Source organism: Trachypithecus francoisi, unplaced genomic scaffold (assembly GCF_009764315.1).
Source record: "Trachypithecus francoisi isolate TF-2019V2 unplaced genomic scaffold, Tfra_2.0 Lachesis_group11, whole genome shotgun sequence".
NCBI classification, from domain to species: domain Eukaryota; kingdom Metazoa; phylum Chordata; class Mammalia; order Primates; family Cercopithecidae; genus Trachypithecus; species Trachypithecus francoisi.
Genome location: NW_022681456.1, coordinates 76745802 through 76772062, shown reverse-complemented (window position 1 = coordinate 76772062; position 26261 = coordinate 76745802). Strand labels below are relative to the sequence as shown.

At 52.0% G+C, this 26261-nt stretch overlaps 3 protein-coding genes and 1 long non-coding RNA gene across 18 annotated transcripts in view; 2 read left to right on the top strand and 2 right to left on the bottom strand.

Moving 5' to 3' along the window:
- Positions 1-11849, top strand: part of MARS1 (methionyl-tRNA synthetase 1) — a 40272-nt gene extending 28423 nt beyond the window's left edge. For 3 of the 4 annotated variants that reach the window (XM_033221541.1, XM_033221539.1, XM_033221540.1), the window contains 11 exons: positions 5999-6169; positions 6307-6402; positions 6535-6652; positions 7047-7260; positions 9285-9416; positions 9516-9620; positions 9712-9898; positions 11111-11182; positions 11325-11348; positions 11438-11530; positions 11629-11849. In XM_033221541.1, the coding sequence (XP_033077432.1) occupies positions 5999-6169; positions 6307-6402; positions 6535-6652; positions 7047-7260; positions 9285-9416; positions 9516-9620; positions 9712-9898; positions 11111-11182; positions 11325-11348; positions 11438-11530; positions 11629-11775 (1359 nt within the window). In that variant the 3' untranslated portion in view covers positions 11776-11849. The remainder of the gene's footprint in view (positions 1-5998; positions 6170-6306; positions 6403-6534; positions 6653-7046; positions 7261-9284; positions 9417-9515; positions 9621-9711; positions 9899-11110; positions 11183-11324; positions 11349-11437; positions 11531-11628) is intronic. The other variant, XM_033221542.1, reaches the window with a different exon arrangement.
- DDIT3 (DNA damage inducible transcript 3) lies at positions 11784-16633 on the bottom strand. Of its 3 annotated transcripts, none has more exons than XM_033221553.1 (4): positions 16393-16507; positions 13410-13457; positions 12460-12615; positions 11784-12371 (listed from the first exon to the last, which is right to left on the bottom strand). In XM_033221553.1, the coding sequence occupies exons 3-4, from the start codon at positions 12595-12597 to the stop codon at positions 12003-12005; spliced, it is 507 nt and encodes a 168-aa protein (XP_033077444.1). In that variant the 5' UTR covers positions 12598-12615; positions 13410-13457; positions 16393-16507; the 3' UTR covers positions 11784-12002. The 3 variants fall into 3 exon arrangements, with proteins under 3 accessions (XP_033077444.1, XP_033077445.1, XP_033077443.1); XM_033221554.1 differs by lacking the exon at positions 16393-16507 and adding an exon at positions 16562-16633 and having other exon boundaries at positions 11786-12371; XM_033221552.1 differs by having other exon boundaries at positions 11786-12371; positions 12460-12710; positions 16393-16501.
- A 65-nt stretch (positions 16634-16698) lies between these two features.
- Positions 16699-26117, top strand: MBD6 (methyl-CpG binding domain protein 6). Of its 10 annotated transcripts, XR_004439794.1 has the most exons (15): positions 18676-18965; positions 20012-20075; positions 20267-20403; positions 20706-20808; positions 20939-21101; positions 21336-22376; positions 22554-23215; positions 23492-23645; positions 23834-24003; positions 24129-24545; positions 24651-24703; positions 24931-24994; positions 25145-25314; positions 25579-25642; positions 25903-26117. XR_004439794.1 is itself a non-coding variant. In XM_033221537.1 (13 exons), the coding sequence occupies exons 3-13, from the start codon at positions 20291-20293 to the stop codon at positions 25217-25219; spliced, it is 3015 nt and encodes a 1004-aa protein (XP_033077428.1). In that variant the 5' UTR covers positions 16699-16722; positions 20012-20075; positions 20267-20290; the 3' UTR covers positions 25220-26117. The 10 variants fall into 10 exon arrangements, 6 of the variants coding, with proteins under 6 accessions (XP_033077428.1, XP_033077429.1, XP_033077424.1 ...); XR_004439795.1 differs by lacking the exon at positions 25579-25642; XR_004439792.1 differs by having other exon boundaries at positions 25579-26117.
- Positions 17977-19448, bottom strand: LOC117089888. Its single transcript, XR_004439799.1, has 2 exons — positions 19334-19448; positions 17977-18297 (listed from the first exon to the last, which is right to left on the bottom strand). It is a non-coding gene; the product is annotated as an uncharacterized LOC117089888 (long non-coding RNA).
- Positions 26118-26261: the final 144 nt, after the last annotated feature.

Sequence of the window (26261 nt, the reverse complement as noted above, 5' to 3'; positions counted from 1 at the left end):
GGGAGGCGGAGCTTACAGTGAGCTGAGATCTGGCCACTGCACTCCAGCCTGGGTGACAGAGCAAGACTCCGTCTCAAAAAAATAAATAAATAAATAAAATAAAATAAAATACAGTGTTCCTCCTTCTGTACCCTGGGCTTGGAGAAAATAAAAAAAAAAAAAAAAAAGGCTCAGCACAGTGGCTCATTATGCTTGTAATCCTAGCACTGTAGGAGGCTGAGGTGGGAGGATCTGTTGATGCCAGGAGTTGGAGACCAGCCTGGAAAACATAGTGAGACACTGTCTCTACAAAATAATCGAAAAATGAAAAATTAGCCAGGTATGGTGGTGCCATCCTATAGTCTCAGCTATGTAAGAGGCTGAGGTGGGAGGATCATTTGAGCCCAGGAGTTTGATGTTACAGGGAGCTGTGATTGTGACACTACACTCCAGCCTGGGCAACAGAGTGAGACCCTATCTCTAAAGTATAAAAATATTAGGTCGGGCCGGGCGCGGTGGCTCAAGCCTGTAATCCCAGCACTTTGGGAGGCCGAGACGGGCGGATCACGAGGTCAGGAGATCGAGACCATCCTGGCTAACATGGTGAAACCCCGTCTCTACTAAAAAATACAAAAAACTAGCCGGGCGACATGGCGGGCGCCTGTAGTCCCAGCTGCTTGGGAGGCTGAGGCAGGAGAATGGCGTAAACCCAGGAGGCGGAGCTTGCAGTGAGCTGAGACCCGGCCACTGCACTCCAGCCTGGGCGGCAGAGCGAGACTCCGTCTCAAAAAAAAAAAAAAAAAAAAAAAATATATATATTAGGTCGGACGCAGAGGCTCACGAGGCCGGATGCGGTGGCTCACGCCTGTAATCCCAGCACTTTGGGAGGCCGAGTCTGGTGGATCACGAGGTCAGAAGATCGAGACCATCCTGGCTAACATGGTGAAACTCCGTCTTTACTAAAAATACAAAAAATTAGCCGGGCATGGTGGCAGGCGCCTGTAGTCCCAGCTACTTGGGAGGTTGAGGCAGGAGAATGGCGTGAACCCGGGAGGTGGAACTGGCAGTGAGCCGAGATCGTGCTGCTGCACTCTAACCTGGGTGACAGAGCAAGACTCCATCTCAAAAAATAGAAAAAAAAATTAAATGCCACATGCAGTGACTCACACCTGTAATTCCATTACTTTGGGAGGCTGAGGCAGGAGGATTGCTTGAGCCCAGGGGTTTGAAACCAGCCTGAGCAACTTGGCAAGACCCTGACTCTACAAACATGAAACAATTATCCTGGCCTGGGCGCAGTGGCTCACATGTTAATCCCAACACTTTGCAAAGTCTAGGTAGGTGGATGACTTGAGCCTAGGACTTTGAGACCAGCCTGGGCAACATGGTGAGACCCCATCTCTACAAGAAATACAAAAGTTAACTGGGCATAGTTGTGTGTGGCTGTAGTCCCGGCCACTCAGGAGGCTGAGGTGGGAAGATCACCTGAGCCTGGGAAGGTTTGAGGCTGCAGTGAGCCGTGATTGAAACACTACACTGCAGCTTGGGCGACAGAGTGAGACCCTGTCTCAAAAAAAAAAAAAAAAGAAGAAAAAAATTGAGCCAAATATGGTGGTGCACATCTCTGGCCACAGCTACTTGGGAGGCTAAGGTAGGAGGGTTGCTTTGAGCTGAGGAGCTGAAAGCTATAGTGAGCCATGATTGCACCACTCACTCCAGTCTGGGCAACAAAGTGAGACCCTGTCTCAAAAATAAATAAATACATAAAATATAATAGTCCTCATGTTGGGTTTGTTGGGTGTTTCCTCGTGATTAGATTCAGGCTATGCATTCTTGGTTGGAATGCTACATAAATGACATTGTGTCCTTTTCAGAGGCACATGATGGCCATCCCCCTTCACTGGGAATCTCAACTTCGGTCAGGTGTTACTCAGTTTGTCCACTGTGTAATTACTATTTTCCCCATTGCAACTTATGAGCAGTCTGGGAATACACTTTATTTTTTTCTTTTCTTGAGATGGAGTCCTGCTCTGTCGGCCAGACTGGAGTGCAGTGGCATGATTTCAGCTCACTGCAACCTCCACCTCCCAAGTTCAAGCGATTCTCCAGTCTCAGCCTTCGAGTAGCTGGGATTATAGGCACATACCACCATGCCTGGCTAATTTTTGTGTTTTTAATAGAGATAGGGTTTCACCATGTTGGCCAGGCTGGTCTCAAACTCCTGACCTCAAGTGATTAACCCGCCTTGGCCTCCCAAAGTGTTGGGATTACAGGCGTGAACCACCACACCCAGCCTTGTGGGAATACACTTTAAGACAATGCAATACTTTGCTTTTCATGAACAAAATATTCCCTCTAAATTTAGCATTCATTGATAATTTTTACCTTTATTATGGTGATTCTCCAACTCTACCACTCCCCTCTATATTTATCCTTCTCCCTCCATTTATTTTTAAATTTAGTTAGCTGTTTATTATCAGTGTAGACTCATGGATTCCTATTTTTTTCAATTTCTTATAATACTTTCCTGTCCTAAATTTATTTTCTTTTTTTTTTTTTCTTTTTTTTTTTTTGAGATAGAGTCTTGCTCTGTCACCCAGACTGGAGTGCAGTGGCCGGATCTCAGCCCACTGCAAGCTCCGCCTCCCGGGTTTACGCCATTCTTCTGCCTCAGCCTCCCGAGTAGCTGGGACTACAGGCGCCCGCCACGTCGCCCGGCTAGTTTTTTGTATTTTTTAGCAGAGACGGAGTTTCACCGTGTTAGCGAGGATGGTCTCGATCTCCTGACCTCGTGATCCGCCCGTCTCGGCCTCCCAAAGTGCTGGGATTACAGGCTTGAGCCACCACGCCCGGCTCTCCCATCATTTTTTAAACCCTTCCTTAATTTGTGGCATAAAGAGATACTCTAGGTTCATCTGGTTCAGCCTTGAAATCAACTGTGTCACCAACCTTGAGTTTAATTTAGTAGGGAACAGTATTAGATACCGAAATCTAGGTGGTAGATGTGCTCATTGCTACTGGGTATCTTTGCTACTAGAACCTTTCAGCAAAGAGAGTTGGTATTTGTTTTTTTTTTGTTGTTGTTGTTTGTTTGTTTGTTTTGAGACAGGGTCTCGCTGTCACCTGGGCTGGAGTGCAGTGGCACGATCTTGGCTCACTGCAACCTCTACCTCCAGGGTTCAAGCAATTCTCCTGCCTCAGCCTCCCGAGTAGCTAGGATCACAGGTACCCGCCACCACACTCAGCTAATTTTTTTTTTTTTATTTTTAGTAGAGACGGGGTTTCACCATGTTGACCAGGCTGATCTCTAACTCCTGACCTCAGGTGATCCGCCTGCCTCGGTGTCCCAAAGTACTGGGATTACAGGCGTGAGCCATCGTGCCCGGCCAGTTGGTATTTATTTTAGATTCACATGGACACCTGCAATTTCAGTCCATCCCCACAGAGTTCTTCGTCACTTTCTCTTATTTATTTCATGTCTCTATCTACCTTCTTCCACTGTAGGTGTCCTGGTTCTCAATAAGCATCAGCACATTTACTTATTAGCTCAATCCTACAATACACCTAAAACAATTTCAGAATTGCTTTGCTGGTACGTCTACAAAAAAATAACCTATTAAAAAGAGTTTAGGTGGTTGGGCACAGTGGCTCAAGCCTGTAATCCCAGCACTGTGGGAGGCCGAGACAGGCGGATCACGAGGTCAGGAGATCGAGACCATCCTGGCTAACACGGTGAAACCCCGTCTCTACTAAAAAATACAAAAAATCTAGCCGGGCGAGGTGGCGGGCGCCTGTAGTCCCAGCTACTCGGGAGGCTGAGGCAGGAGAATGGCGTAAACCTGGGAGGCGGAGCTTGCAGTGGGCTGAGGTCCAGCCACTGCACTCCAGCCTGGGTGACAGAGCGAGACTCTGTCTCAAAAAAAAAAAAAGAGTTTAGGATTTGTTGACAATCCTGATTCCTCCCCTAGACTAAGGGTATATAGTCAAGTATGTTCAAACAAAATTTTTTTCTAGAGACAGGGTCTCTGTCATCCATGCTGGTACAGTACAGTGGCATAATCATAGCCCACTGCACCCTCAAACTCCCAGGCTCCAGTTATCCTTTTGCTTCAGCCTTCTGAGTAGTTGGGACTACAGGCGTGTACTACCATGCCTGGCTAATTGAAAAAAAATTTGGCCGGGCGTGGTGACTCACGCTTGTAATCCCAGCACTTTGGGAGGCCAAGGCAGGTGGATCACTAGGTCAAGAGATCGAGACCATCCTGGCCAGCATGGTGAAACCTCACCTCTACTAAAAATACAAAAATTAACTGGGTCTGGTGGTACCCACCTGTAGTCCCAGCTACCTGGGAGGCTGAGGCAGGAGAATCGCTTGAACTTGGGGGTGGGGAGGTTGCAGTCAGCCGAGATCGTGCCACTGCACTCCAGCCTGGGCAGCTGAGCGAGACTCCATCTCAAAAAAAAAAAGATTTTTTTTTTGGTTGGGCATGCTGGTTTACTAAACCTGTAATCCCAATGCTTTGGGAAGCCGAGACTGGAGGATTGCTTGAGCCTGGGAGTTTGAGACCAGCCTGGGCAACAGAATGATACCCTACCTAAAAAAAAGAACAAAAAAAAATTTTTTTTTTTCTGTTTTGCACTTCCTTGGCTGGCCATGGTGGTTCATGCCTATAATTCCAGCACTTTTGGGAGGCTGAGGCAGGAGGATCGCTGGAAGCCAGGAGTTCAAGAATAGCCTGGGCAACAAAGCAATACCCTGTCTCTATTAAAAAAAAGAAAAAATTGGTTGGGCACTGTGGCTTATGCCTGTAATTCCAACTTCCAACACTTTGGGAGGCTGAGGCGGGAGAATTGCTTGAGCCCAGGAGTTTGAGACCAGGGTGGGCAACTTGGTGAAACCCATCTCTACTAAAAATACAAAAATTAACCAGGTGTGGTGGCACGTGCCTGTCGTGCCAGCTACTCAAGAGGCTGAGGTGGAAGGATCACTTAAGCTCGGAAGGTTGAGGCTGCAGTGAGCCATGATGTGCCACTGTACTCCAGCCTGGGTGACAGTGAGACCCTGATAAGGAGCAGATTAGCACGTTCTCTACACAAGAATAACATGCAAACTTGTGAAGTGTTCCATATTTTTAAAAATAAAAAAATTTTTTTTTAGGGACAGGATTTTGCTGTGTTGCCCAGGATGGTCATGAACTCCCGTCCTCAAGTGATCCTCCTGCATCAGCCTTCAGAGTAGCTGGGATTACAGGCGCAAGCCACTGGCTGTGTGTTAAAAATCTAGTTAAGGCCGGGCGCGGTGGCTCAAGCCTGTAATCCCAGCACTTTGGGAGGCCGAGGCGGGCGGATCACGAGGTCAGGAGATCGAGACCATCCTGGCTAACACGGTGAAACCCCGTCTCTACTAAAAAAAAAAAAATACAAAAAAACTAGCCGGGCGAGGTGGCGGGCGCCTGTAGTCCCAGCTACTGGGGAGGCTGAGGCAGGAGAATGGCATGAACCCAGGAGGCGGAGCTTGCAGTGAGCTGAGATCCGGCCACTGCATTCCAGCCTGGGCATCAGAACGAGACTCCGTCTCAAAAAAAAAAAAAAAAAAAAAAATCTAGTTAAGTCTGGGCATGGTGGCTCACAACTGTAGTCCCAGCCCTTTTGGAGGCTGAGGTGGGCAGATTGCTTGAGTTCAGGAGTTCAAGACCAGCCTGGGCAATGTGGCAAAACCCTGTTTATACAACAGTTACAAAAATTAGTCTGACATGGTGGTGTGCACCTGTGATCCCAGCTACTGGGGAGTATGAGGTAGGAGGATTGCTTGAGCCCAGGAGGTTTAGGCTGCAGTGAGCTGTGGTTGTGATTGCACCACTGCACTCCAGTCTGGGCAACAGAACTAGACTCTGTCTCCAAAAAAAAAAAAAAGTTATATATTGCCAAATTGTGCTCCAAAAAGGTTGTGTTTATCCTTATGCTAACCATATACGAGACTTTCCTAAATCAACCCTCTTGTCTTTCTCCGTTATCTCAGCTGGAGAAGCGACTGGAGGAGTGGTTGGGGAGGACATTGCCTGGCAGTGACTGGACTCCCAATGCCCGGTTTATCACCCGCTCTTGGCTTCGGGATGGCCTCAAGCCACGCTGCATAACCCGAGACCTCAAATGGGGAACCCCTGTACCCTTAGAAGGTTTTGAAGACAAGGTAAAAACCGTTTTTTATTCATATCATTCAGCTTTGGTGTTGAGACCCTGGGCTAGCAGAATAGACTGCTGATTGTCTTGTTTCAGTTTGAGACTTTGGATTGGTCCCTAACATGTTTACCTCCTCCTGACCTCCAGGTATTCTATGTCTGGTTTGATGCCACTATTGGCTATTTGTCCATCACAGCCAACTACACAGACCAGTGGGAGAGATGGTGGAAGAACCCAGAGCAAGTGAGCAGTTCTTGGTTAGGCTGTGCATGGGGAGGGTAGGCGGTAGGGTGTGGGTGTTAGGGTTGGGTGTCTGGTCTTCCTTGGGCCTTTGAAGAAGGTCTCAGGAAATCTCTCCTAACTACATTCCCTTAGGTGGACCTATATCAGTTCATGGCCAAAGACAATGTCCCTTTCCATGGCATAGTCTTTCCTTGCTCAGCCCTAGGAGCTGAGGATAACTATACCTTGGTCAGCCACCTCATTGCTACAGGTAAGTACCCTGGAAGACTACCGATGGGGTGTTCATAGGAAATGAGGGTTGAGGCAGTACTTGGAGAAAGATCTTAGAGAGCTGCTGTCTTGAGTTAGGAGTTGAGATGAAATAGGAAATAATTAAAATGAGAACTCAACCTAGAGAAATGAAACAAGAACCTGAAGAAAGCAAAAGTCCAAAGCTAAAACTCTGTAGTAGATACAAGCAAAGACAAAAAAGGGCCAGAATGGATAGGAAGGGATTCCCAAAATCTGAGCATACCAGCCCCTTAAGGAGAAATGTTGCTAGACAACCATAGTTGAGGTTAGAAAGAGGAAAGAAGGAAGAGTTAGTGGGCTAGAGAGGGGAAGGATGTGATTTGAGCAGATGGTTCTCATTCTCCTCTGTCCAGAGTACCTGAACTATGAGGATGGGAAATTCTCTAAGAGCCGGGGTGTGGGAGTGTTTGGGGACATGGCCCAGGACACGGGGATCCCTGCTGACATCTGGCGCTTCTATCTGCTGTACATTCGGCCTGAGGGCCAGGACAGTGCTTTCTCCTGGACGGACCTGCTGCTGAAGAATAATTCTGAGCTGCTTAACAACCTGGGCAACTTCATCAACAGGTGGGAATTGGTAAGGGGTCAGAGTTAGCAGTGAGCTGGGGTGGGGCTTATTTTCCCTCAGGAGATGGGAATGTGGAGAGAACTAGAAAATGGGCAGGAGGCTGTGAGGACAGTGTGGAAAGTTGATTTCTATTAATTGGGATCTATTCCTAGCACATACGAGGCTATGTATGCTTGATGGAACAGTTAGCTATAGAGATGTGATTTAGCAAAGTTGGTTATAAAGTGGGTTTTTGTAAATTGTGTTCTTATTACTGTTCTTTGTAGAATTGAAGATGTATTCTCTCCTAGCAAAATAGTTCACCTGCAGATCATTGAAAAGTTTGGCTGAAGAAAGGGGTTATTTTGGTGTGGGGGTAGGAGGCTTCTGTGGGCTGGGCATGGTGCCTTACGTCTGTAATCCCAGCACTTTGGGAGGCCAAGGCAGGAGGATCACTTGAGGCCAGGACTTGCCTGACCGACATAATGAGTCTCCCGGCCGGGTGCGGTGGCTCACGCCTGTAATCCCAGCACTTTGGGAGGCCGAGGCGGGCGGATCACGAGGTCAGGAGATCGAGACCATCCTGGCTAACACAGTGAAACCCCGTCTCTACTAAAAATGCAAAAAATTAGCCGGGCATGGCGGCGATCACTTGTAGGCCCAGCTACTTGGGAGGCTGAGGCAGGAGAATGGCGTGAACCCGGGAGGCGGAGCTTGCAGTGAGCCGAGATCGCGCCACTGCACTCCAGCCTGGGCGACTGAGCGAGACTCCATCTCAAAAAAAAAAAAAAAATGAGTCTCCCATTTCTACAAAAATAATCAGCCAGGCGTAGTGGCGCACACCTGTAGTCCCAGCCACTCAGGATGCTGAGACAGGATAGTCTCTTGAGCTCGGGAGATTGAGGCTGCAGTGGAGCAGTGCTTGTACCCCTGCACTCCAGCCTTGGCAATAGAGGGAGATCCTGTCTCAAAATAAAAAAAAAGGCTTCTGCTATACTCAAGAGTTTTTGTTACCTTAGGCTCACATTCTATCATTGGTGCCTATCTCAGCTCTTCTGCAATCTAAAGCAGTATCCTCCGTAGCTTAGGATTCTTTAGTCACGCTGTCTGAACCCTGGACCCTTATAGGTCAGTCCTGCTACTCACTCTCAGGTTTGGTCATTAACCACATTTAATAAATAGTCCTTACCTACAGAAGTTCGAGACCAGCCTGGCCAACCTGGTGAAACCCTGTCTCCACTGAAAATACAAAAATTAGCCGAGCATGGTGGCACACATCTGTAATCCCAGCTACTCGGGAGGCTGAGGCAGGAGAATCACCTGAACCCGGGAGGCAGATTGCAGTGAGCCAAGATCATGCCACTGTGCTCCAGCCTGGGCAACAGAGCGAGACTCCTCAAAAAAAAAAAAAAATTCCTTACCTAGAGTATTTGTTTGATAGCAATTAACACATATTTCAGCTTGGTCATTTTGAGTAATGACTTATTAAAAATAAGAAATAGGCCGGGCGCGGTGGCTCAAGCCTGTAATCCCAGCACTTTGGGAGGCTGAGACGGGCGGATCACGAGGTCAGGAGATCAAGACCATCCTGGCTAACACGGTGAAACCCCGTCTCTACTAAAAAAATACAAAAAATTAGCCGGGCGAGGTGGCGGGCACCTGTAGTCCCAGCTACTCAGGAGGCTGAGGCGGGAGAATGGCGTGAACCCGGGAGGCGGAGCTTGCAGTGAGCTGAGATCCGGCCACTGCACTCCAGCCTGGGCGACAGAGCAAGACTCCGTCTCAAAAAAAAAAAAAAAGAAATAGAGTTGTTTAACTTAATCAGGTTTTTTTATGTGCAGAGTCAGATTCTTAGGGGAGAGAGAGAGTAAATAATTAATTTGTTAAGCCTTGTCTACTGGCTTGAGGAAGCCAGGAGTTACCTGTTCTAGGCAGGAATCCTGAGAGAATGTACAGTTGTGGAAATGGGGTCAAATTCTAAGGAGGAGACTGGATAATAACTTCCTCTCTTTTTTCCACTTCTCCTTTCCTACTCCCAACCAAGAGCTGGGATGTTTGTGTCTAAGTTCTTTGGGGGCTATGTGCCTGATATGGTGCTCACCCCTGATGATCAGCGCCTGCTGGCCCATGTCACCCTGGAGCTCCAGCGCTATCACCAGCTGCTTGAGAAGGTTCGGTAAGTAACTGACATCTCTGTGTCATCTGCTGGCGTGTTGAGAGCCTTGTATGGGTCCCTGTAGGACATTACACCTTGGCCTGCTTCCTCCCTTCCCAGGATCCGGGATGCCTTGCGCAGTATCCTCACCATATCTCGACATGGCAACCAATACATTCAGGTGAATGAGCCCTGGAAGCGGATTAAAGGCAGTGAGGCTGACAGGTAGGTAAGCGGGGAGGGTTGGCTAAAGGAATAAAGTGGCTTATAAGCTGTATCCTCCTGGAGGTCTTGACTAATATCTCTTCTTCCTCAGGCAACGGGCAGGCACAGTGACTGGCTTGGCAGTAAATATAGCTGCCTTGCTCTCTGTCATGCTTCAGCCTTACATGCCCACGGTTAGTGCCACAATCCAGGCCCAGCTGCAGCTCCCACCTCCAGCCTGCAGTATCCTGCTGACAAACTTCCTGTGTACCTTACCAGCAGGACACCAGATTGGCACAGTAGGTGGAAGAGCCAGCCTGTCTTAAAATTGATACTTTTGCTATGCAGCTTTTGGAGTGGGTGAGAGAAGACCTAACATCTCTCCAGTGTTACTTTGGTCATGGGACTCAAGTTTCTGATATAAAGTCTTTGGTGGTCATTCACAAGTCCAGAATTATCTGTACATCCTCATTGTTCTTCATGCCAGAAACCAGAACCTGGCACACAAAACTAACTGGTAAACAGATATTTGAAGAAACACTGGTCACCTAGTCTCCACAATGCTAGCAGATAGTGGGCAGTGAAAAAGAGGAAATAGCCATTTCCTCTTTGACACAAAATGAAAAAAAAAAGTAAGTAGATCACTAAACTTCTGGATCAGCCTAGCATCCTTAGAGCGCTTAAAGAATCTTTGACCCGGGCCGGGCGCGGTGGCTCAAGCCTGTAATCCCAGCACTTTGGGAGGCCGAGACGGGCGGATCACGAGGTCAGGAGATCGAGACCATCCTGGCTAATACGGTGAAACCCCGTCTCTACTAAAAAATACAAAAAACTAGCCGGGCGACGAGGCGGGCGCCTGTAGTCCCAGCTACTCGGGAGGCTGAGACAGGAGAATGGCGTGAACCCGGGAGGCGGAGCTTGCAGTGAGCTGAGAGCCGGCCACTGCACTCCAGCCTGGGTGGCAGAGCAAGACTCCGTCTCAAAAAAAAAAAAAAAAGAATCTTTGACCCGGCCGGGCGCGGTGGCTCAAGCCTGTAATCCCAGCACTTTGGGAGGCCGAGACGGGCGGATCACAAGGTCAGGAGATCGAGACCATCCTGGCTAACACGGTGAAACCCCGTCTCTACTAAAAATACAAAAAACTAGCCGGGCGAGGTGGCGGGCGCCTGTGGTCCCAGCTACTCGGGAGGCTGAGGCAGGAGAATGGCGTAAACCCGGGAGGCGGAGCTTGCAGTGAGCTGAGATCCGGCCACTGCACTCCAGACCGGCCAACAGAGCAAGACTCCGTCTCAAAAAAAAAAAAAAAAAAAAAGAATCTTTGACCCTACAAATTATTTGGGGTTTCACAGGGAAAGCTACCGCTGATTTCCTAAAATCAGCAGATATTAGCTCAGTGTTATGCTTGTTCTTTCTAAAACGTATCAGAGATTGGGGTTGGAGAGGTCATCTGTATAGTCTGGTAGAGTCTGTTATCTAATCAGCAGATGTTTCTGGAACTTTTTTTTTTACAGGTCAGTCCCTTGTTCCAAAAATTGGAAAATGACCAGATTGAAAGTTTAAGGCAGCGCTTTGGAGGGGGCCAGGTGAGAAAAGCTAAAGGCTGTGCCCTCGCTTCACAACAGCCATAGCATCACTCCCTTAATTTCCCTAAGTAGTCCTCACCCATCACTCTTTCCATCTTTTGGCCCTGCTGCTTCCTCACTTAGTTTTTCTTTCCTGTCTTAGCTAGAAGAGACCTTCGACTTAAAGGTAATCACTTTCCCTCTGAGATGCTGTATAAAACTGGAGGTTAGGGGATATTTATGGTTGCTGGTGATAACTTTGTTGTTGTCCTCCAGGCAAAAACGTCCCCAAAGCCAGCAGTTATAGAGACTGTTACAACAGCCGGGCCACAGCAGATACAAGCGCTGATGGATGAAGTGACAAAACAAGTACGAAGCTTAAGCCCTGTGGGAGACTGGACAAGCTGAATCCTAAATAGATCTTTTTCTTGCCTCACTGTTACCCTTCCCACCCCCCTTTATCTTAGGGCAACATTGTCCGAGAACTGAAAGCACAAAAGGCAGACAAGAACCAGGTTGCTGCGGAGGTGACGAAACTCTTGGATCTAAAGAAACAGTTGGCTGTAGCTGAGGGGAAACCCCCTGAAGCCCCTAAAGGCAAGAAGAAAAAGTAAAAGACCTTGGCTCATAGAAAGTCACTTTAATAGATAGGGACAGTAATAAATAAATGTACAATCTCTATATACAAGCTGAGACCCTTTCCTTTTGTCTACTCCAAGCCTTCCCCCGAATATGTGGGATTGGGGGTCACATCATTGGCACTAGTGAGAGGGTGGTCAGTAGCCACTTCTGGGAAAGGTGGGTAGTGTGGCCCGAGTGGAGGACTGATGCTCCCAATTGTTCATGCTTGCAGATTCACCATTCGGTCAATCAGAGCTCGACGAGTCGCCTCTACTTCCCTGGTCAGGCGCTCGATTTCCTGCTTGAGCCGTTCATTCTCTTCAGCTAGCTGTGCCACTTTCCTTTCATTCTCCTGTTCTTTCTCCTTCATGCGCTGCTTTCCAGCCCGGGCTGGGGAATGGCCACTCTGTTTCCGTTTTCTGGTTCTCCCTTGGTCTTCCTCCTCTTCCTCCTGAGCTAGGGAGCTCTGACTAGAATCTGGAGAGCGAGGGCTCTGGGAGGTGCTTGTGACCTCTGCTGGTTCTGGCTCCTCCTCAGTCAGCCAAGCCAGCGAAGCAGGGTCAAGAGTGGTAAAGGTTTTTGATTCTTCCTTCAAGGAAATGAGGAAAGGGAACGTAGATATTAATTGAGAAGGAAAAGGTAACATCCCCCTTTAGCTTTAGGCCTAGCATTCTTACCTCTTCATTTCCAGGAGGTGAGACATAGGTACCCCCATTTTCATCTGAAGACAGGACCTCTTGCAGGTCCTCATACCAGGCTTCCAGCTCCCAGCTGGACAGTGTCCCGAAGGAGAAAGGCAATGACTCAGCTGCCATCTCTGCAGTTGGATCCGTCTGGAAAAGCACATTTGCAGGGTAATGGGGAGCGGCTGGAACAAGCTCCATGTAGCAAACAGTCTATGCCACAGGTTGGCAAGCTGGTCTGATGCCTGTTTTTGTAGGTAAAGTTGTATTGGAATACAGCCACATCTGTTTATTTACATATTGTTTATGGCTGCTTCGGTGCTACAGTGGCAGAGATGAAGAGTCACGCTAGAGACTATAGGGCTCTTAACATCTAAAATATTTATTATCCTGCCCTTTAAAATTTATCAACCCCTAGTCTATATTAATATTCCCTCCTTGCTTTTGCCCAGGACTTGAAGAAGCAAAGTGCCTGGATATCCATGCTTAGGGGATCTGGAGGACTAGTCAAATTCCTCAGTCCCCATCAAGGTTAGGCTGAGCTGAAGGACTATTTGTCTGAGCTCCCCACACAGGAGAAGGGAGCACAAATGACCTGGTAATTGCTCCTGGAAACTATCAATAGAGTTCGCAAGTGAGACTGAAGACTAGTGAAAGTTTAACCCTGATGGGGACTGAAGACTGGTAAGGCAAACCAGTTGTCTTTGTTGGGGCTTTCTTTGAGGACCATCTTTCCATTAGGACATTCTTTAAGAAAAGTGGTTTGCTCACCTTGTAGGAGCAAGCCAGGAGAATAGACAGTCTGATAGCAAAAGCTTGCTCAGATTCAAACCCTCCTCTCCCATCTTCTCTAGGTCTTTTCATAATCTCTTAGGGTCTCAGCAAAAGGAGGCTAAGCAGCATCTCTTAGGACTTGGTTTTGGGAAAGGGTAGGTTAAGTTTACCTGCTTTCAGGTGTGGTGATGTATGAAGATACACTTCCTTCTTGAACACTGTGGGCAACAAAGAGAAATGTTAGCCATTTTTGGAAGGGGGAGAGGCAACTTATTTTTCTTTTGAGACAGAGTCTCGCTCTGTTGCCAGACTGGAGTGCAGTGGTGCAATCGGCTCACTGCAACCTCTGCCTCCAGGGTTCAAGTGATTCTTCTGCCTCAACCTCTCAAGTAGCTGGGACTACAGGTGCACGCCACCGCGCCCAGCTAATTTTTGTGTTTTTAGTAGAGATGGGGTTTCACTGTGTTGGCCAGGATAGTCTCCATCTCTTGACCTCGTGATCCACTCGCCTCCCAAAGTGCTGGGATTATAGGCGTGAGCCACTGTGCTGGGCCCTTATTTTTCTTTTATCTCCAGCCTCCTACTGGTCCGTCCTTACTTCTGGTCTTGTGGGGTATGCATACTTGGTCCCTGCAGCCATTTCCAAGGGCAGAAGAGGGCCTGACTTTTTTTATTTTTAGTTGCTGACGTTTGTAATCCTAGTTACATAATAGCAAAGTTCTGGCCAACTCAGCTTTCTCTAAATTCAAGGCAGGCCTTAAACCTGCCAGGGTAAAGGCTAAACTACAGGGAAGGGAACAAATCGTAGCATTTTCCTAACTCCATTCCCACACTGACATCCTCCAAATGTACATTTCCAGTCTGGACCTCTTCCAGAACTTCCGACTCTGCTGTCTACTGCCTACTTGCCATTTCTTTTTCAATGTCTAATAGGCACCTAAGACTGTGCAAACTTGTTGATTTTCCCCTTCCAAGGTCATCCCCATCTCAGATGACAACTCTAGTTGCTTAAGCTAAAAACCTTGGTATCATCCTTCATTCCTCTTCTCTCACACCCTGGAATCCAAAGTACTACAAATTTTAACTCTTTTTTTTTTTTTTTTTTTTTGAGACGGGTCTCACTCTTTTTGCCCAGGCTGGAGGGCAGTGGTGCAATCTTGGCTCTGCAACCTTCGCCTCCTGGATTCAAGCGATTCTCCTGCCTCAGCCTCCTGAGTAGCTGGGATTACAGGCATGCACTACCATGCCTGGCTAATTTTTGTATTTTTAGTAAAGATGGGGTTTCACCATGTTGGCCAGGCTGGTCTTGAACTCCTGAACTCCTCGTGTGATCCACTCTGGTCTCCCAAAGTGCTGGGATTACAGGCATGAGCCACCATGCCCAGCCCTTAACTCATTCTTTAAAAATGAGTTTTTAAAACTTTGCTTAGAAGAATCTAAAAACTTTTTTTTTTTTTTTTTTTTTTGAGACGGAGTCTCGCTCTGTCGCCCAAGCTGGAGTGCAGTGGCCGGATCTCAGCTCACTGCAAGCTCCACCTCCCGGGTTCACGCCATTCTCCTGCCTCAGCCTCCCGAGTAGCTGGGACTACAGGCGCCCGCCACCTCGCCCGGCTGGTTTTTTGTACTTTTTAGTAGAGACGGGGTTTCACCGTGTTAGCCAGGGTGGTCTCGATCTTCTGACCTCATGATCCGCCCGCCTCGGCCTCCCAAAGTGCTGGGATTACAGGCTTGAGCCACCGCGCCCGGCCTAAACACTTCTAATTCCATTCTTTCCAGTCTAGATCAATTCACCACCATCTCTCAATTACTGCAGAAACTTCCTGATTGCAGAAGGTCTTCCCATTTCTTCTCTTGCCACCCCTCCGTAAGTCTATTCACCATACAGCAGCCTGAGTGAACCTTTTAAAACAGGTCATTCCTCTGCTCAAAACCCTCCAATGACTTCCTAATTCATATCATGGAAGTCACTGGAGGGTTTTGAGCGGAGGAATTACCTAAGGTAATTCCTGACCACCTGATGTAACACAGTAACCTCCATCCTGAACATTCTCCATTCCTTTCTCTGCTTTAGCTTTCTCCATGGCACTTATATTTTGTTTACTGTAGGCCTCCCACTGAGATTATTTTTTCCTCTTGCTCACGGATGTTCCCTGAGCCCCAAACTGTTTGGCACACAGTAGGTCCTCATTACCTATTTGTTAAGAATGAATGAATTCCCCCCCAATCTCTCTTATAGGGAAGGGGCAGACGCAGAGCGGCAGCTGCCGATCCCTAGGGACTGGAGATGCAATATTGCCCGAAATATTTCTCTGCAGGGCTGCCCTCCCTGGGGAACCCTCCCTTGCCTTCCAGTGTGTGGGACTTGGCTTTCATCAGCAGTGAAGCCTCAGGTCAGAAAGCTGCAGAGCCAAACAGGGGGCTGGCCTGATGCAATGGTTACACAGAGATTAGCTGGGAGACAGGACCGGGTTAAAGAGGCAGAGACTAATCCTGAGGGAAGGACAATACCCTGGGGAGACCCCAAATGGCCTCCTACACTTAAGAGATCCAGGCTGCTCTCTTGTGCGGGAGGCCCAGAGACCTTTCCCTCTAATGGCAAAGGGAAAACACACCGCTCCCTGTCCATCGGCACCCCTCCCAAAGGCTTGTGTCAAGGTTCCCCTATCAGCCCTGCAGGGTCCAGTAGCCCCAGCTACCGAAGTGGCCATGCTGACACCAGAGACGCTGAGACTGAGACAGGATTGGGGGTAGGGTAGGGAGAAGGCCGACGGTGGCGAACGGGCGGGAACGGCTTGAGCGATGGTAACCCAGTCTTAGAGCGGGGGTGTGTCCTGCTGCCTCCCCCAGGACAGGCCTAACGAGGTGGCCTGAAGTTGGCTACGGGAGAGAATGAATTTCCCTAGGGCAGCCGAGGTCCTTTTGCCCAGCAGCACAGAGCAGGGCCCATGCTCCGCCTGCGGGCAGGGGTGGAGAGACGCTGTCGTCCGCAGCAATAGGGGTTTGTATGCACCACCCCAGAATAAGAGACTCTCCCCATTCCTCTCTCGGACTGTCCCTGACTTCACTGTGGAGGGGTGAGGCCAATCCTAAAGAGCGGACGCCCCAACTCTGAGGAGACGGGAGGGTAAAGGGCAGATGGGAGTCAGTACTCGCCTCTCTCCTCAGGTTCCAGCTCTGATTTTGGCTCTGTCGCTGCCACCCGCTCATCTTCAACATAATACGCTCAGTGCCTTAGACTTAAGCCTCTGACCTCCGGAGCGCCTAGCTGTAATCTTTTACCATGGCCTTGCCCTCCTCTCAGGGGCGGGACCCTAAAACCTACCAATCAGAAAGTGGCACGCCTGCATTGGCCCCGCCTCGTCCCTCGTATCCGCCACTCAGGAGCTCCGCAGCACCGCCCCCGTCGCTCCCTCTCGCTAGGGGGTCGACGTAGTGTCGGACCCGGAAGTGGCCTTGGGTCACGAGGCTTCACACAGGCGGTGGGTGAGTCATGCGCGCGCGCGGAGGGGAGTGTAGCGGGGGGAGGGGAGAAAAGGGGGGCGGGGATGATGCAATGTTTGGCAACCGGTGTCTGCACGCGCACGCGCAGGGGACTACGAGGGTGGTGGGAGGTGCGGAGGGTGGGGGAAAAGGAGAGAGGGCGGGGCGCCAGCTCCCGGCGCCCAACGGCCCCAACGGCTATCAGCGTTGGCCGTCCTGAGTCGGTCGTGTGGAGTCTCTTTGCGGCTTGTCTCCCCCAGAAGCTGCTGTTCCGCCCCCTAGCTTTAGCCGCCGTTTTACCTCCACTATAAGGAACTCCCATTTTCCTTGGCCCCTCCCAGCTAATGGACACATAGGCCTTTTGAACTTTTCCTTTGAAAGTTGGTATCCATCCACTGGGATTGTCGACATCTCGAGTCTTCTTAAAGAGGTCTCCGGGCTCGGTGACTCACGCCTGTAATCCTAGCACTTTGGGAGGCTGAGAGCGGATCACTTGAGGTCAGGAGTTCGAGATCAGCCTGACCAACATGGTGAAACCCCCTCTCTACTAAAAATACAAAAATTAGCCGGGTGTGGTGATGCGCGCCTGTAATCCCAGCTACGCTGGAGGCTGAGGCAGGAGAATCGCTTGAACCCTGGAGGCGTCTGTTGCAGTGACCGAGATCGCGCCACTGCACTCCAGCCTGGGTGACAGAGCGAGACTACGTTTCACCGAAAACGAAAAACAACTAAAAAAACGGGGGTGGTCTAGCCCCGTAAATCTCCCAGAAGGGGCCGAGGTACTGGAATCCCTTGGTAGTCATTTTCCGCTTCTCTCACAACCGCGCCCTTGACTTTTACCTTGGAGTTGCTAAGCCCTCAGCCTGCCAGAAGTCATGTATTTTACCCAATGGACCCGATTCTGTTTGGCCACCTATTTCCCCCCACTGTACTCTTACGGCTTTCTCCAAGACCAAGACCCTCTCTTGCTGTACCAGACAGCAAGTCCTGTGACTCCCTGCTGTGAGGAGCGCGGCACAGGCCTGCCTCCTAGGTGTTCGGGTCGAGATTTACAGCGGAGTCTCATCCTGGGACGTGTAAGTGTACTTCAGCGCAGGACCGCCCTGGACTGGGGAGACCGGAGCCGCGATTTTAGCCTCAACTCCCCCTCACTTACCAAGGGATCTTACCGTCCTTGTTTGTAAATTAAAGAGTTGTAAAGGTAAAATGAGAACCATGAACTTGGAGGCAACTTGAACAAAAGTAAAACGCACCACGCAGAATGCAAAGTATTTTTCTTGTGCCTTGAAAACAGAGGCCATGTGGTGGCCTGTTACATATCCTGTCATACCCTCATGGGGGCAGCCAGAGTTTAAGTAGAAACTGTCACAAGGCCGGTTGTGACTGGAGTGGTGCGTCTGTGACAGGTCTTTGGTTAGGCTGCTCCGCTGCTCCACACCTCCATTTCCCCTCTGAAAATGGGGGTGGTGTGGGGGGTGGACCAGATGGTCTCTCCTGGCCTAAAGACAGACCAGGTTGTCAGTGACAGGCAGAGGTCATGTGACTTGACAGGCCGAGGTCGTGTTGTGACATGTTGACCTGGAGAGGCGGGTCAAGTCTCAGCACACTACCCGGGAAGCCTTTGGGGCGGGGCAGGGCAAGTCGCGACTTTCATCTTTCGGGCCTGGCCCCTCCCGGACCTGGCATTCCTGGCTCCCGCAACAGACTGTGGCTTTGGAAGGGGCCCCTCCCCGAGGAGGGCTGGGATTGGCCACCAGTGGCCTGGGAAGAGGCGCAGATCCTTCCGCGGAGGGAGGGGGGCCGCGTGGGGTGTTTGTTCTCTTGGGGATTAATGGGGGGTTGTGGGGGAGGGGTAGGCGCGCTCCCGCATGCGCACTGCGGCCCCTCCAGTTGGCTCGTCGCTGTCCGCTGGGCGGGGGCCCGGCCCCGCCCCTCTCCCGTCCGGGCAGCGGCGGAGGCGGCGGTGGCTGCGGCGGTGGCTGCGGCAGCGACGGCGGCGGCGGCGGCAGCGGCAGCAGCCTGCGCGGTGCCTTCTGGGAACGGAATCCCCAGGGCTGCCCCTGGCCCCCATGGCGCATGCGCGGGAGGCCGCTCGGTGATCCGCGGCGGCGGCAGCGGCGCTTCCTGCTAGGACCGGCCGGGGCCGTACCGGAGGCTCGGGCTCCACCGACCCTCCTCCCACCCCCTCCCACTCACTCTCTGGGCCGCGACTGCGCAGGGCGGGGCCGGCCGAACCATGGGCCGCGGTGAGTGCGGGGCCCGGCCCCCCCACCCCGCCCCTCCCCCTCCCCTCCCCTCCTCTCCTGTCCCTACCCTCTGCCCCCTCCGCGTCCTCTCGGCCCCTTTCCCCGGCCCCATCCCCACTCCCCCGCCCTCACCTGCCCCCGCCGCTTCTCCCTCTCACTGCCTGACTTCTGCCTCCTTCACCGCCTCCCCTCAGTGCTTCGCCCACCCTCCGCCCGCCCTCTCCCCAAGTTCCTTCCTACTTCGTGCGCCTTCCCCTCCTCCTCAAGCTGAGGGAAGCAGTCTGGGTGACAGGGCGCCTTGTTATGAGAGGGAAAGTTTGGAAGCCGCCAGTGTGGGGTGGGAGCGATGGTGAGGCTGGGGAGGATACCTGCAGGTTGGAGGGGCTTCCCCTCCTGTCGGAGGATAGGCTCTCTTGGAGATATCGCAGGACAGGCTCTCTTGGAGTCAGTGGGATAGGAGGTTCTGAATTTCTTTGCCTTAGGCTTGAGGGAAAATCAGGAGCTTCTCAGGATCCTGGGAGAAGACTGAGCTGTGATCCTCACCTCTTAAGACCCGAATGAACTAGATCAGCGATTGTCTGATGGAGCAGGCACGGGGGGAGTTCTGCTGGTACCACCCCAGCGGGCAGTTGGGCAATTGCCTGGTGGCCTGTGGGGCAATCTGTACTTTTTATATCATCTTCCTGGGTAGGGAACGACAGGAGCCAGACACTCTGGGAAACTTCCTAGTGGCCTAGCATTATGGGAATGTGCCCATACTCCTGGTTGAAGTCTTCAATTCCGAATGGACGGAGGCCTTGCCCTTCATATCCCTAAGAATTTTGCTAGACTTTCTTGGTCCCAGGGAGCTGAGGTTCTGACCCTCTGGTCCCTAGGGACTGGGCTTGGAAAGGATGGTTGTAGACTAAGCCAGCAGATCTCCGAGATCTTTATAGGCGCTTGCCTCACATTGTTAAGGATCTTTCTCTTGAGAGGGTGCTGGGCTGTGGTGCTCTTCAGAGTTGGGCAGACTCCTGATAGTCCCCTCTCTCTACTTTGCGTTGCAGGTGTGGGCTAAGCTGGTGGCCCCGGCTTTAGACTGGACCCCACAATGTTTGCAGAGATGTTCAGGTAGCTGTGGTGATACGGCAGAGGACTCCTCATTCTCCCTCCCAGCTCTCTGAGGGGTTCCCCTTGCTCCTCTGGGGCTTTCCCTGAGTTTTCTTGGGTGTCCCCACAACCTTTGCCTTCCTGGAGTCCTCCCTCAGGTACCTCGCCCAGTGTAATCCTCCTAGTGCCTACATGGATGTCTGTGTTATCAGGCACGCGGGAGCTGATTACACACAATGAATGGGGGCAATGAGAGCAGTGGAGCAGACAGAGCTGGGGGCCCTGTGGCCACATCTGTCCCCATCGGCTGGCAGCGCTGTGTGCGAGAGGGTGCTGTGCTCTACATCAGGTACGGATCTTCTCAGGTCCCCAAGCTCTGCCACTCCAGTTGCCTGGGTTTTCTTTCTTCCGCTTCTCCTCTTAGCTCAGCTCTCTGGTACCCGGTTGCTCTCCTCTCTTCCCCTTCCTTCCTCAGCCTTTTTGCTTTCTGTAGCTCTGGGCCTTTGAATCCATTCTCCCTCTTTCTGTGTCTTCCCACATTCCTTATCCTCTGTTCTTCTAGGAGGATCTGTAACTTAAGCACTGTGCTTTAGGAGTATTGCCTGATTCACTGCAGCTAACCCCATGTCCTCTGACCCTGTCCTCTTCCAGTCCAAGTGGCACAGAGCTGTCTTCCTTGGAGCAAACCCGGAGCTACCTCCTCAGCGATGGGACCTGCAAGTGCGGTCTGGAGTGTCCACTTAATGTCCCCAAGGTCAGAGTGGTGAGGGGTGCCTGAGAGTACAGAGATAAGCTAAAAGCCTTAATGCAGATCACTGACTGAGGTTGCCCTTCTCACAGATTCCAGCCCCTCAGGGTCCCTGTCCTTGCTTTCCACCTTACAGGTTTTCAACTTTGACCCTTTGGCCCCGGTGACCCTGGGTGGGGCTGGGGTGGGGCCAGCATCAGAGGAGGACATGACCAAGCTGTGCAACCACCGGCGGAAAGCTGTTGCTATGGCAACTCTGTACCGCAGCATGGAGACCACCTGCTCACACTCTTCTCCTGGTGAGTCTTCTGCCACTTTACAGAAGACCGAGGAAAACCTAAGGGCTTGGAAGGCTGGTGGTGGGAGGAGTTCCATGAGAGGGAGCAAAGAGAAAGGGGAGTGGGTGGGGAGCTACATGGTGAGAGGAGGGCCCAGGGAGGTTGGGAACTTGTGGGAGATGGGACTAGAGAAGACAAAAGAAAGTTTTTGGAAGGGGAGCCACAGGCTGACCCTTCATTTTTCATTTATTGCAGGAGAGGGAGCGAGCCCCCAAATGTTCCACACTGTGTCCCCAGGGCCCCCCTCTGCCCGCCCTCCCTGTCGAGTTCCTCCTACAACTCCACTTAATGGGGGTCCTGGCTCCCTTCCCCCAGAACCACCCTCAGCTTCCCAGGCCTTCCCCACTCTAGCAGGCCCTGGGGGGCTTTTCCCACCAAGGCTTCCTGACCCAGTCCCTTCTGGAGGCAGTAGCAGCCCCCGTTTCCTCCCAAGGGGCAATGCCCCCTCTCCAGCCCCACCTCCTCCACCTGCTATCAGCCTCAATGCTCCCTCATACAACTGGGGAGCTGCCCTCAGATCCAGCCTGGTGCCCTCTGACCTGGGCTCTCCTCCGGCCCCTCATGCCTCCTCCTCACCACCTTCAGACCCTCCTCTCTTCCACTGTAGTGATGCCTTAACACCCCCTCCCCTGCCCCCGAGCAATAATCTCCCCACCCACCCTGGTCCTGCCATTCAGCCACCAGTGTCTTCAGCCACTATGCACCTGCCCCTGGTCTTGGGGCCCCTGGGAGGGGCCCCCACGGTGGAGGGGCCTGGGGCACCCCCCTTCCTTGCTAGCAGCCTACTCTCTGCAGCGGCCAAGGCACAGCATCCCCCACTACCCCCTCCCAGCACTTTACAGGGCCGAAGGCCCCGTGCCCCGGTGCCCTCAGCTTCCCACTCTTCATCACTTCGTCCCTCTCAGCGTCGTCCCCGCAGACCCCCTACTGTATTTCGATTGCTAGAAGGGAGAGGCCCTCAAACCCCTAGACGGAGCCGTCCTCGGGCCCCTGCTCCTGTCCCCCAACCGTTTTCTCTCCCAGAGCCATCCCAACCAATTCTCCCTTCTGTGCTGTCCCTGCTGGGACTCCCCACCCCTGGCCCTTCCCACTCTGATGGAAGCTTTAACCTTTTGGGGTCAGATGCACACCTTCCTCCTCCCCCAACCCTCTCCTCAGGGAGCCCTCCCCAGCCCAGGCACCCTATCCAGTCCTCCCTGCCTGGGACCACCAGTGGCAGCCTCAGCAGTGTGCCAGGTATGTGAGTGTTGTGGAGCCCTTCCTCATCCTGGCTGGAAAGAGGCAGCCAAGGCATTTAGGGGAATGCTCAGAGAGCTCTTTGAGGGTTTTCTGGGTTGGGGGCAGGGAGGTTGGCTTCTTTGGATGCTGGGAGAAAGGGCCTCCCTTGAGCTGAATTTCTCTCCTCTTTTACAGGTGCCCCTGCCCCACCAGCTGCCTCCAAAGCCCCGGTAGTCCCCAGCCCTGTGCTTCAAAGCCCATCCGAAGGGCTGGGGATGGGGGCGGGCCCGGCCTGCCCTCTGCCTCCCCTGGCTGGTGGAGAGGCATTCCCTTTCCCCAGCCCGGAGCAGGGCCTGGCACTGAGTGGAGCTGGCTTCCCTGGGATGCTTGGGGCCTTGCCTCTCCCTCTGAGTCTGGGGCAGCCTCCACCTTCTCCATTGCTCAACCACAGTTTATTTGGTGTGCTGGCTGGGGGAGGAGGACAGCCTCCTCCTGAGTCCCTGCTACCCCCACCAGGAGGACCTGGTCCTCCTCTAGCCCCAGGAGAGCCTGAAGGGCCTTCGCTTTTGGTGGCTTCCTTGCTTCCTCCACCACCCTCAGACCTTCTTCCACCTCCTTCAGCACCTCCCAGCAACCTCCTTGCCTCTTTCCTGCCCCTGTTGGCTCTGGGCCCCACAGCTGGGGATGGGGAGGGATCTGCAGAGGGAGCCGGGGGTCCAAATGGGGAGCCATTTTCAGGCTTGGGAGACCTGTCCCCCCTACTTTTCCCCCCACTTTCAGCCCCCCCTACCCTCATAGCTTTAAATTCTGCGCTGCTGGCTGCCAGCCTGGATCCCCCCTCGGGGACACCCCCCCAGGTGAGGATGGGGGTGAGTAGCCGGGACAGAACACAACGTAGAATGAAAGATGGGAGCTGGGAATCAAAAGCTTTCAGTTTCATTCCTGAGCTCTTCCTTGGGGCCTTTGGGGAGGCCTTAGTTCTTGGCTGGGGGTAGGATGACTACAAGAATTGGGTCTGTATTTAATAAGCATGGCCTATCTCACTTGAGGCTTCAGTCAGATAGTGGATGTGAAAGCACTATAAATCTGTTGAGTATTTTACACACGTGTTAAGAATCATTCTTTTTTCTTAGCCCTGTGTCCTGAGTGCCCCCCAACCTGGACCACCTACCTCCAGTGTCACCACGGCAACTACTGACCCGGGAGCCTCCTCTCTGGGCAAGGCCCCCTCCAACTCAGGGAGACCCCCCCAACTCCTTAGCCCTCTGCTGGGTGCCAGCCTGCTGGGTGAGTCTGAGGGAGTGTGAATTCACACTCTTGGTGTGAAAAAGCAGCCGTAAAACTTGGGAGTAGTGGCTGAATAAATTGGGGAAGAAAGTCTTCGGCCACTGGATAAAGCCTAAAGAGAATAGTAGGGTCTGCTCAGCCTAATTGGTTTGCCTAGGGAGAGACCCCTGACTATAATTTCTCAACAGGTGACCTGTCTTCGCTGACCAGCAGCCCTGGAGCCCTCCCCGGCCTGTTGCAGCCTCCTGGCCCTCTTCTCTCTGGCCAGTTGGGGCTGCAGCTCCTCCCTGGGGGGGGAGCTCCTCCACCCCTCTCAGAGGCTTCTAGTCCCCTAGCCTGCCTGCTACAGAGTCTCCAGGTGAGGGTGTGGGCATATATTTGTCAGGGAGATAATTTTTTCTCAAACTGGAAAGTTAGGGCTTTCTGAGTTATAGCAGAAGAGGGACCATATTTGGGATTGACTGAGAACTTATTTTTTGCCAGCAGATCCCTCCAGAGCAGCCAGAAGCCCCCTGTCTACCCCCTGAGAGCCCCGCCTCAGCCCTCGAACCAGAGCCTGCCCGGCCTCCCCTCAGTGCCTTAGCCCCACCCCACGGTTCTCCCGACCCCCCAGTCCCTGAGCTGCTCACTGGGAGGGGGTCAGGGAAACGGGGCCGGAGGGGAGGAGGGGGACTTAGGGGCATTAATGGTGAGGCCAGGCCAGCTCGGGGCCGAAAGCCTGGCAGCCGGCGGGAGCCTGGCCGACTGGCCCTCAAATGGGGGACACGTGGTGGCTTCAATGGACAAATGGAAAGGTCCCCAAGAAGAACCCACCATTGGCAGCATAATGGGGAGCTGGCTGAGGGGGGTGCTGAGCCCAAGGATCCACCCCCTCCTGGGCCCCATTCTGAGGACCTTAAGGTGAGTGCAGAGTGCTGGCAGTCTGGGCTCAGGGGCTCTGAGGAAAGGCTGGGGCTGTGGTACCTTTTTCGAAATTTCCCACACACACAGTCCATCTTTTCTCAGGTGCCCCCGGGAGTAGTCAGAAAGTCTCGTCGTGGCCGTAGGAGAAAATACAAGTGAGTGATGGGCCTACTATAGTGCTGGCCTTTGCCTACTTCTTTTTGGTTTGGACAGTTCTAATGTCCAAATAGTGGCTTGGTTTTCAAAAGGGCAGATACTTATTTGAATATGAGTAAGGATATTATGCCTTTACTATCCAAATGTAAAAAGTTTCCCACCCAAACTTCTGAAATTCACCTGGTGCTTGGGAGCTGTTCCTGATCATCTGTGCCCCTTATTGCAGCCCTACGCGGAACAGCAATAGCTCCCGCCAGGACATTACCTTGGAACCCAGCCCTACAGCCCGAGTAAGTGTGTGTTTGGGTGGGTGGGTGTATGGGTAGGGTGTAAGCGATGAGGCAGCAGGAGTAAAGGAGAGTTAGAGGGAGTGGGGAGAAAAGACGACTTCCTGATACCTAGCAATTGACCACTTCTTTCAACTTCTCCTCTGGTATTAGGCGGCTGTCCCTCTGCCTCCCCGGGCCCGCCCTGGCCGTCCTGCCAAAAACAAGAGGAGGAAACTGGCCCCATAGCAGCCATACCTGGAGCTGGATCTAACCCTGATTGGGGAGAGCTGAGTGCTGAGCCTTGGGAGCCCCTGCCAGCCACCTGCACCTGTGGACAGTGGGTGGGGGCATTACTCCCCACTCAGAGCACAAATGCAACTCCTTCCCTACAATCCCATCCTGAGCCATTGCAGGGGGCAGGGAAGTTCACCCCCTCCCCCCCAAGCCATGTCACTGAAAAGGCCTGGGGGGGATGGTATATGGCCCTTTCCCCACCAGGCGCTAAGGGGAACACCCCCTTCCCCAGGTCTTTTATTTGTTTAAGTTATTTTTGCACAAATGACTCTTTTATATTTAATTCGATTTCATTGCCTCCCTTCTTAAAGCCAACAGGCTCAGTTTACAAACCTGTGAGCTACTGTTGGCTGCTGCCCTCCTTCCCAGTGAAAGGTACAAAGCAATAAGCATCATGCATCCTCCCCTTACCCCTCCAACACCCCTCTGCCTCTGGCTCAGGTTGCTCAAAGCACAGATCCCCTCTTACCCCTGTCCCCAGGTTTGAAACACATAGCCTCATTTCAAGGTGTAGCCAGGTTCCCCCCACTTTCCTCTGGGATATAAAAAAGGGGGTAAGGGGGCAAAGAGAGCCCTCTGGGCCTCTCCTCCCATACACACTACACTGCCCCTTCTCCCCCCATCAAAACGCTCAGAGACGTTGTGATGATGCGACTGAGGATTATGCAACGTGGTCCAACCGGAGCGGCCAGCATGACCAGCTGTCCAGGGGCTGCCTCCTGCCTTTTCTTTTGTAAAGACAAGACCCTTGGGAGTTTTAATTCTGTTTTGTACTTGCCCTATGGGGCCTCCACTGCTTTTCTATGGGAGACACTCTTAATTTAACAGATGAGAATATTTTGAACCTCTGGCTCTGGCTCTGTACTCCTTTTTTATTTAGTTCTTTGGTAAGAACAGGTTACAATTTAAATCCATCTGTTGTAGTATAGAGTGGCTTAGATTGCCTGTTACGATGAATGCCTGTGTCCTGGTGCTGCTTCCTCCCCAGGAAACA

Bases quoted from the DNA above. Each gene is read 5' to 3' on its own strand.
- DDIT3 (XM_033221552.1), bottom strand. From the start codon at position 12,666: ATGGAGCTTGTTCCAGCCGCTCCCCATTACCCTGCAAATGTGCTTTTC. The intron at 12,372-12,459 runs GTAAGAATGCTA...ATTTCCTTGAAG, and splicing joins CACCTCCTGGAAATGAAGAG to GAAGAATCAAAAACCTTTAC.
- MBD6 (XM_033221537.1), top strand. From the start codon at position 20,291: ATGAATGGGGGCAATGAGAGCAGTGGAGCAGACAGAGCTGGGGGCCCT. The intron at 21,102-21,335 runs GTGAGTCTTCTG...CATTTATTGCAG, and splicing joins CTGCTCACACTCTTCTCCTG to GAGAGGGAGCGAGCCCCCAA. The intron at 22,377-22,553 runs GTATGTGAGTGT...CCTCTTTTACAG, and splicing joins CAGCCTCAGCAGTGTGCCAG to GTGCCCCTGCCCCACCAGCT.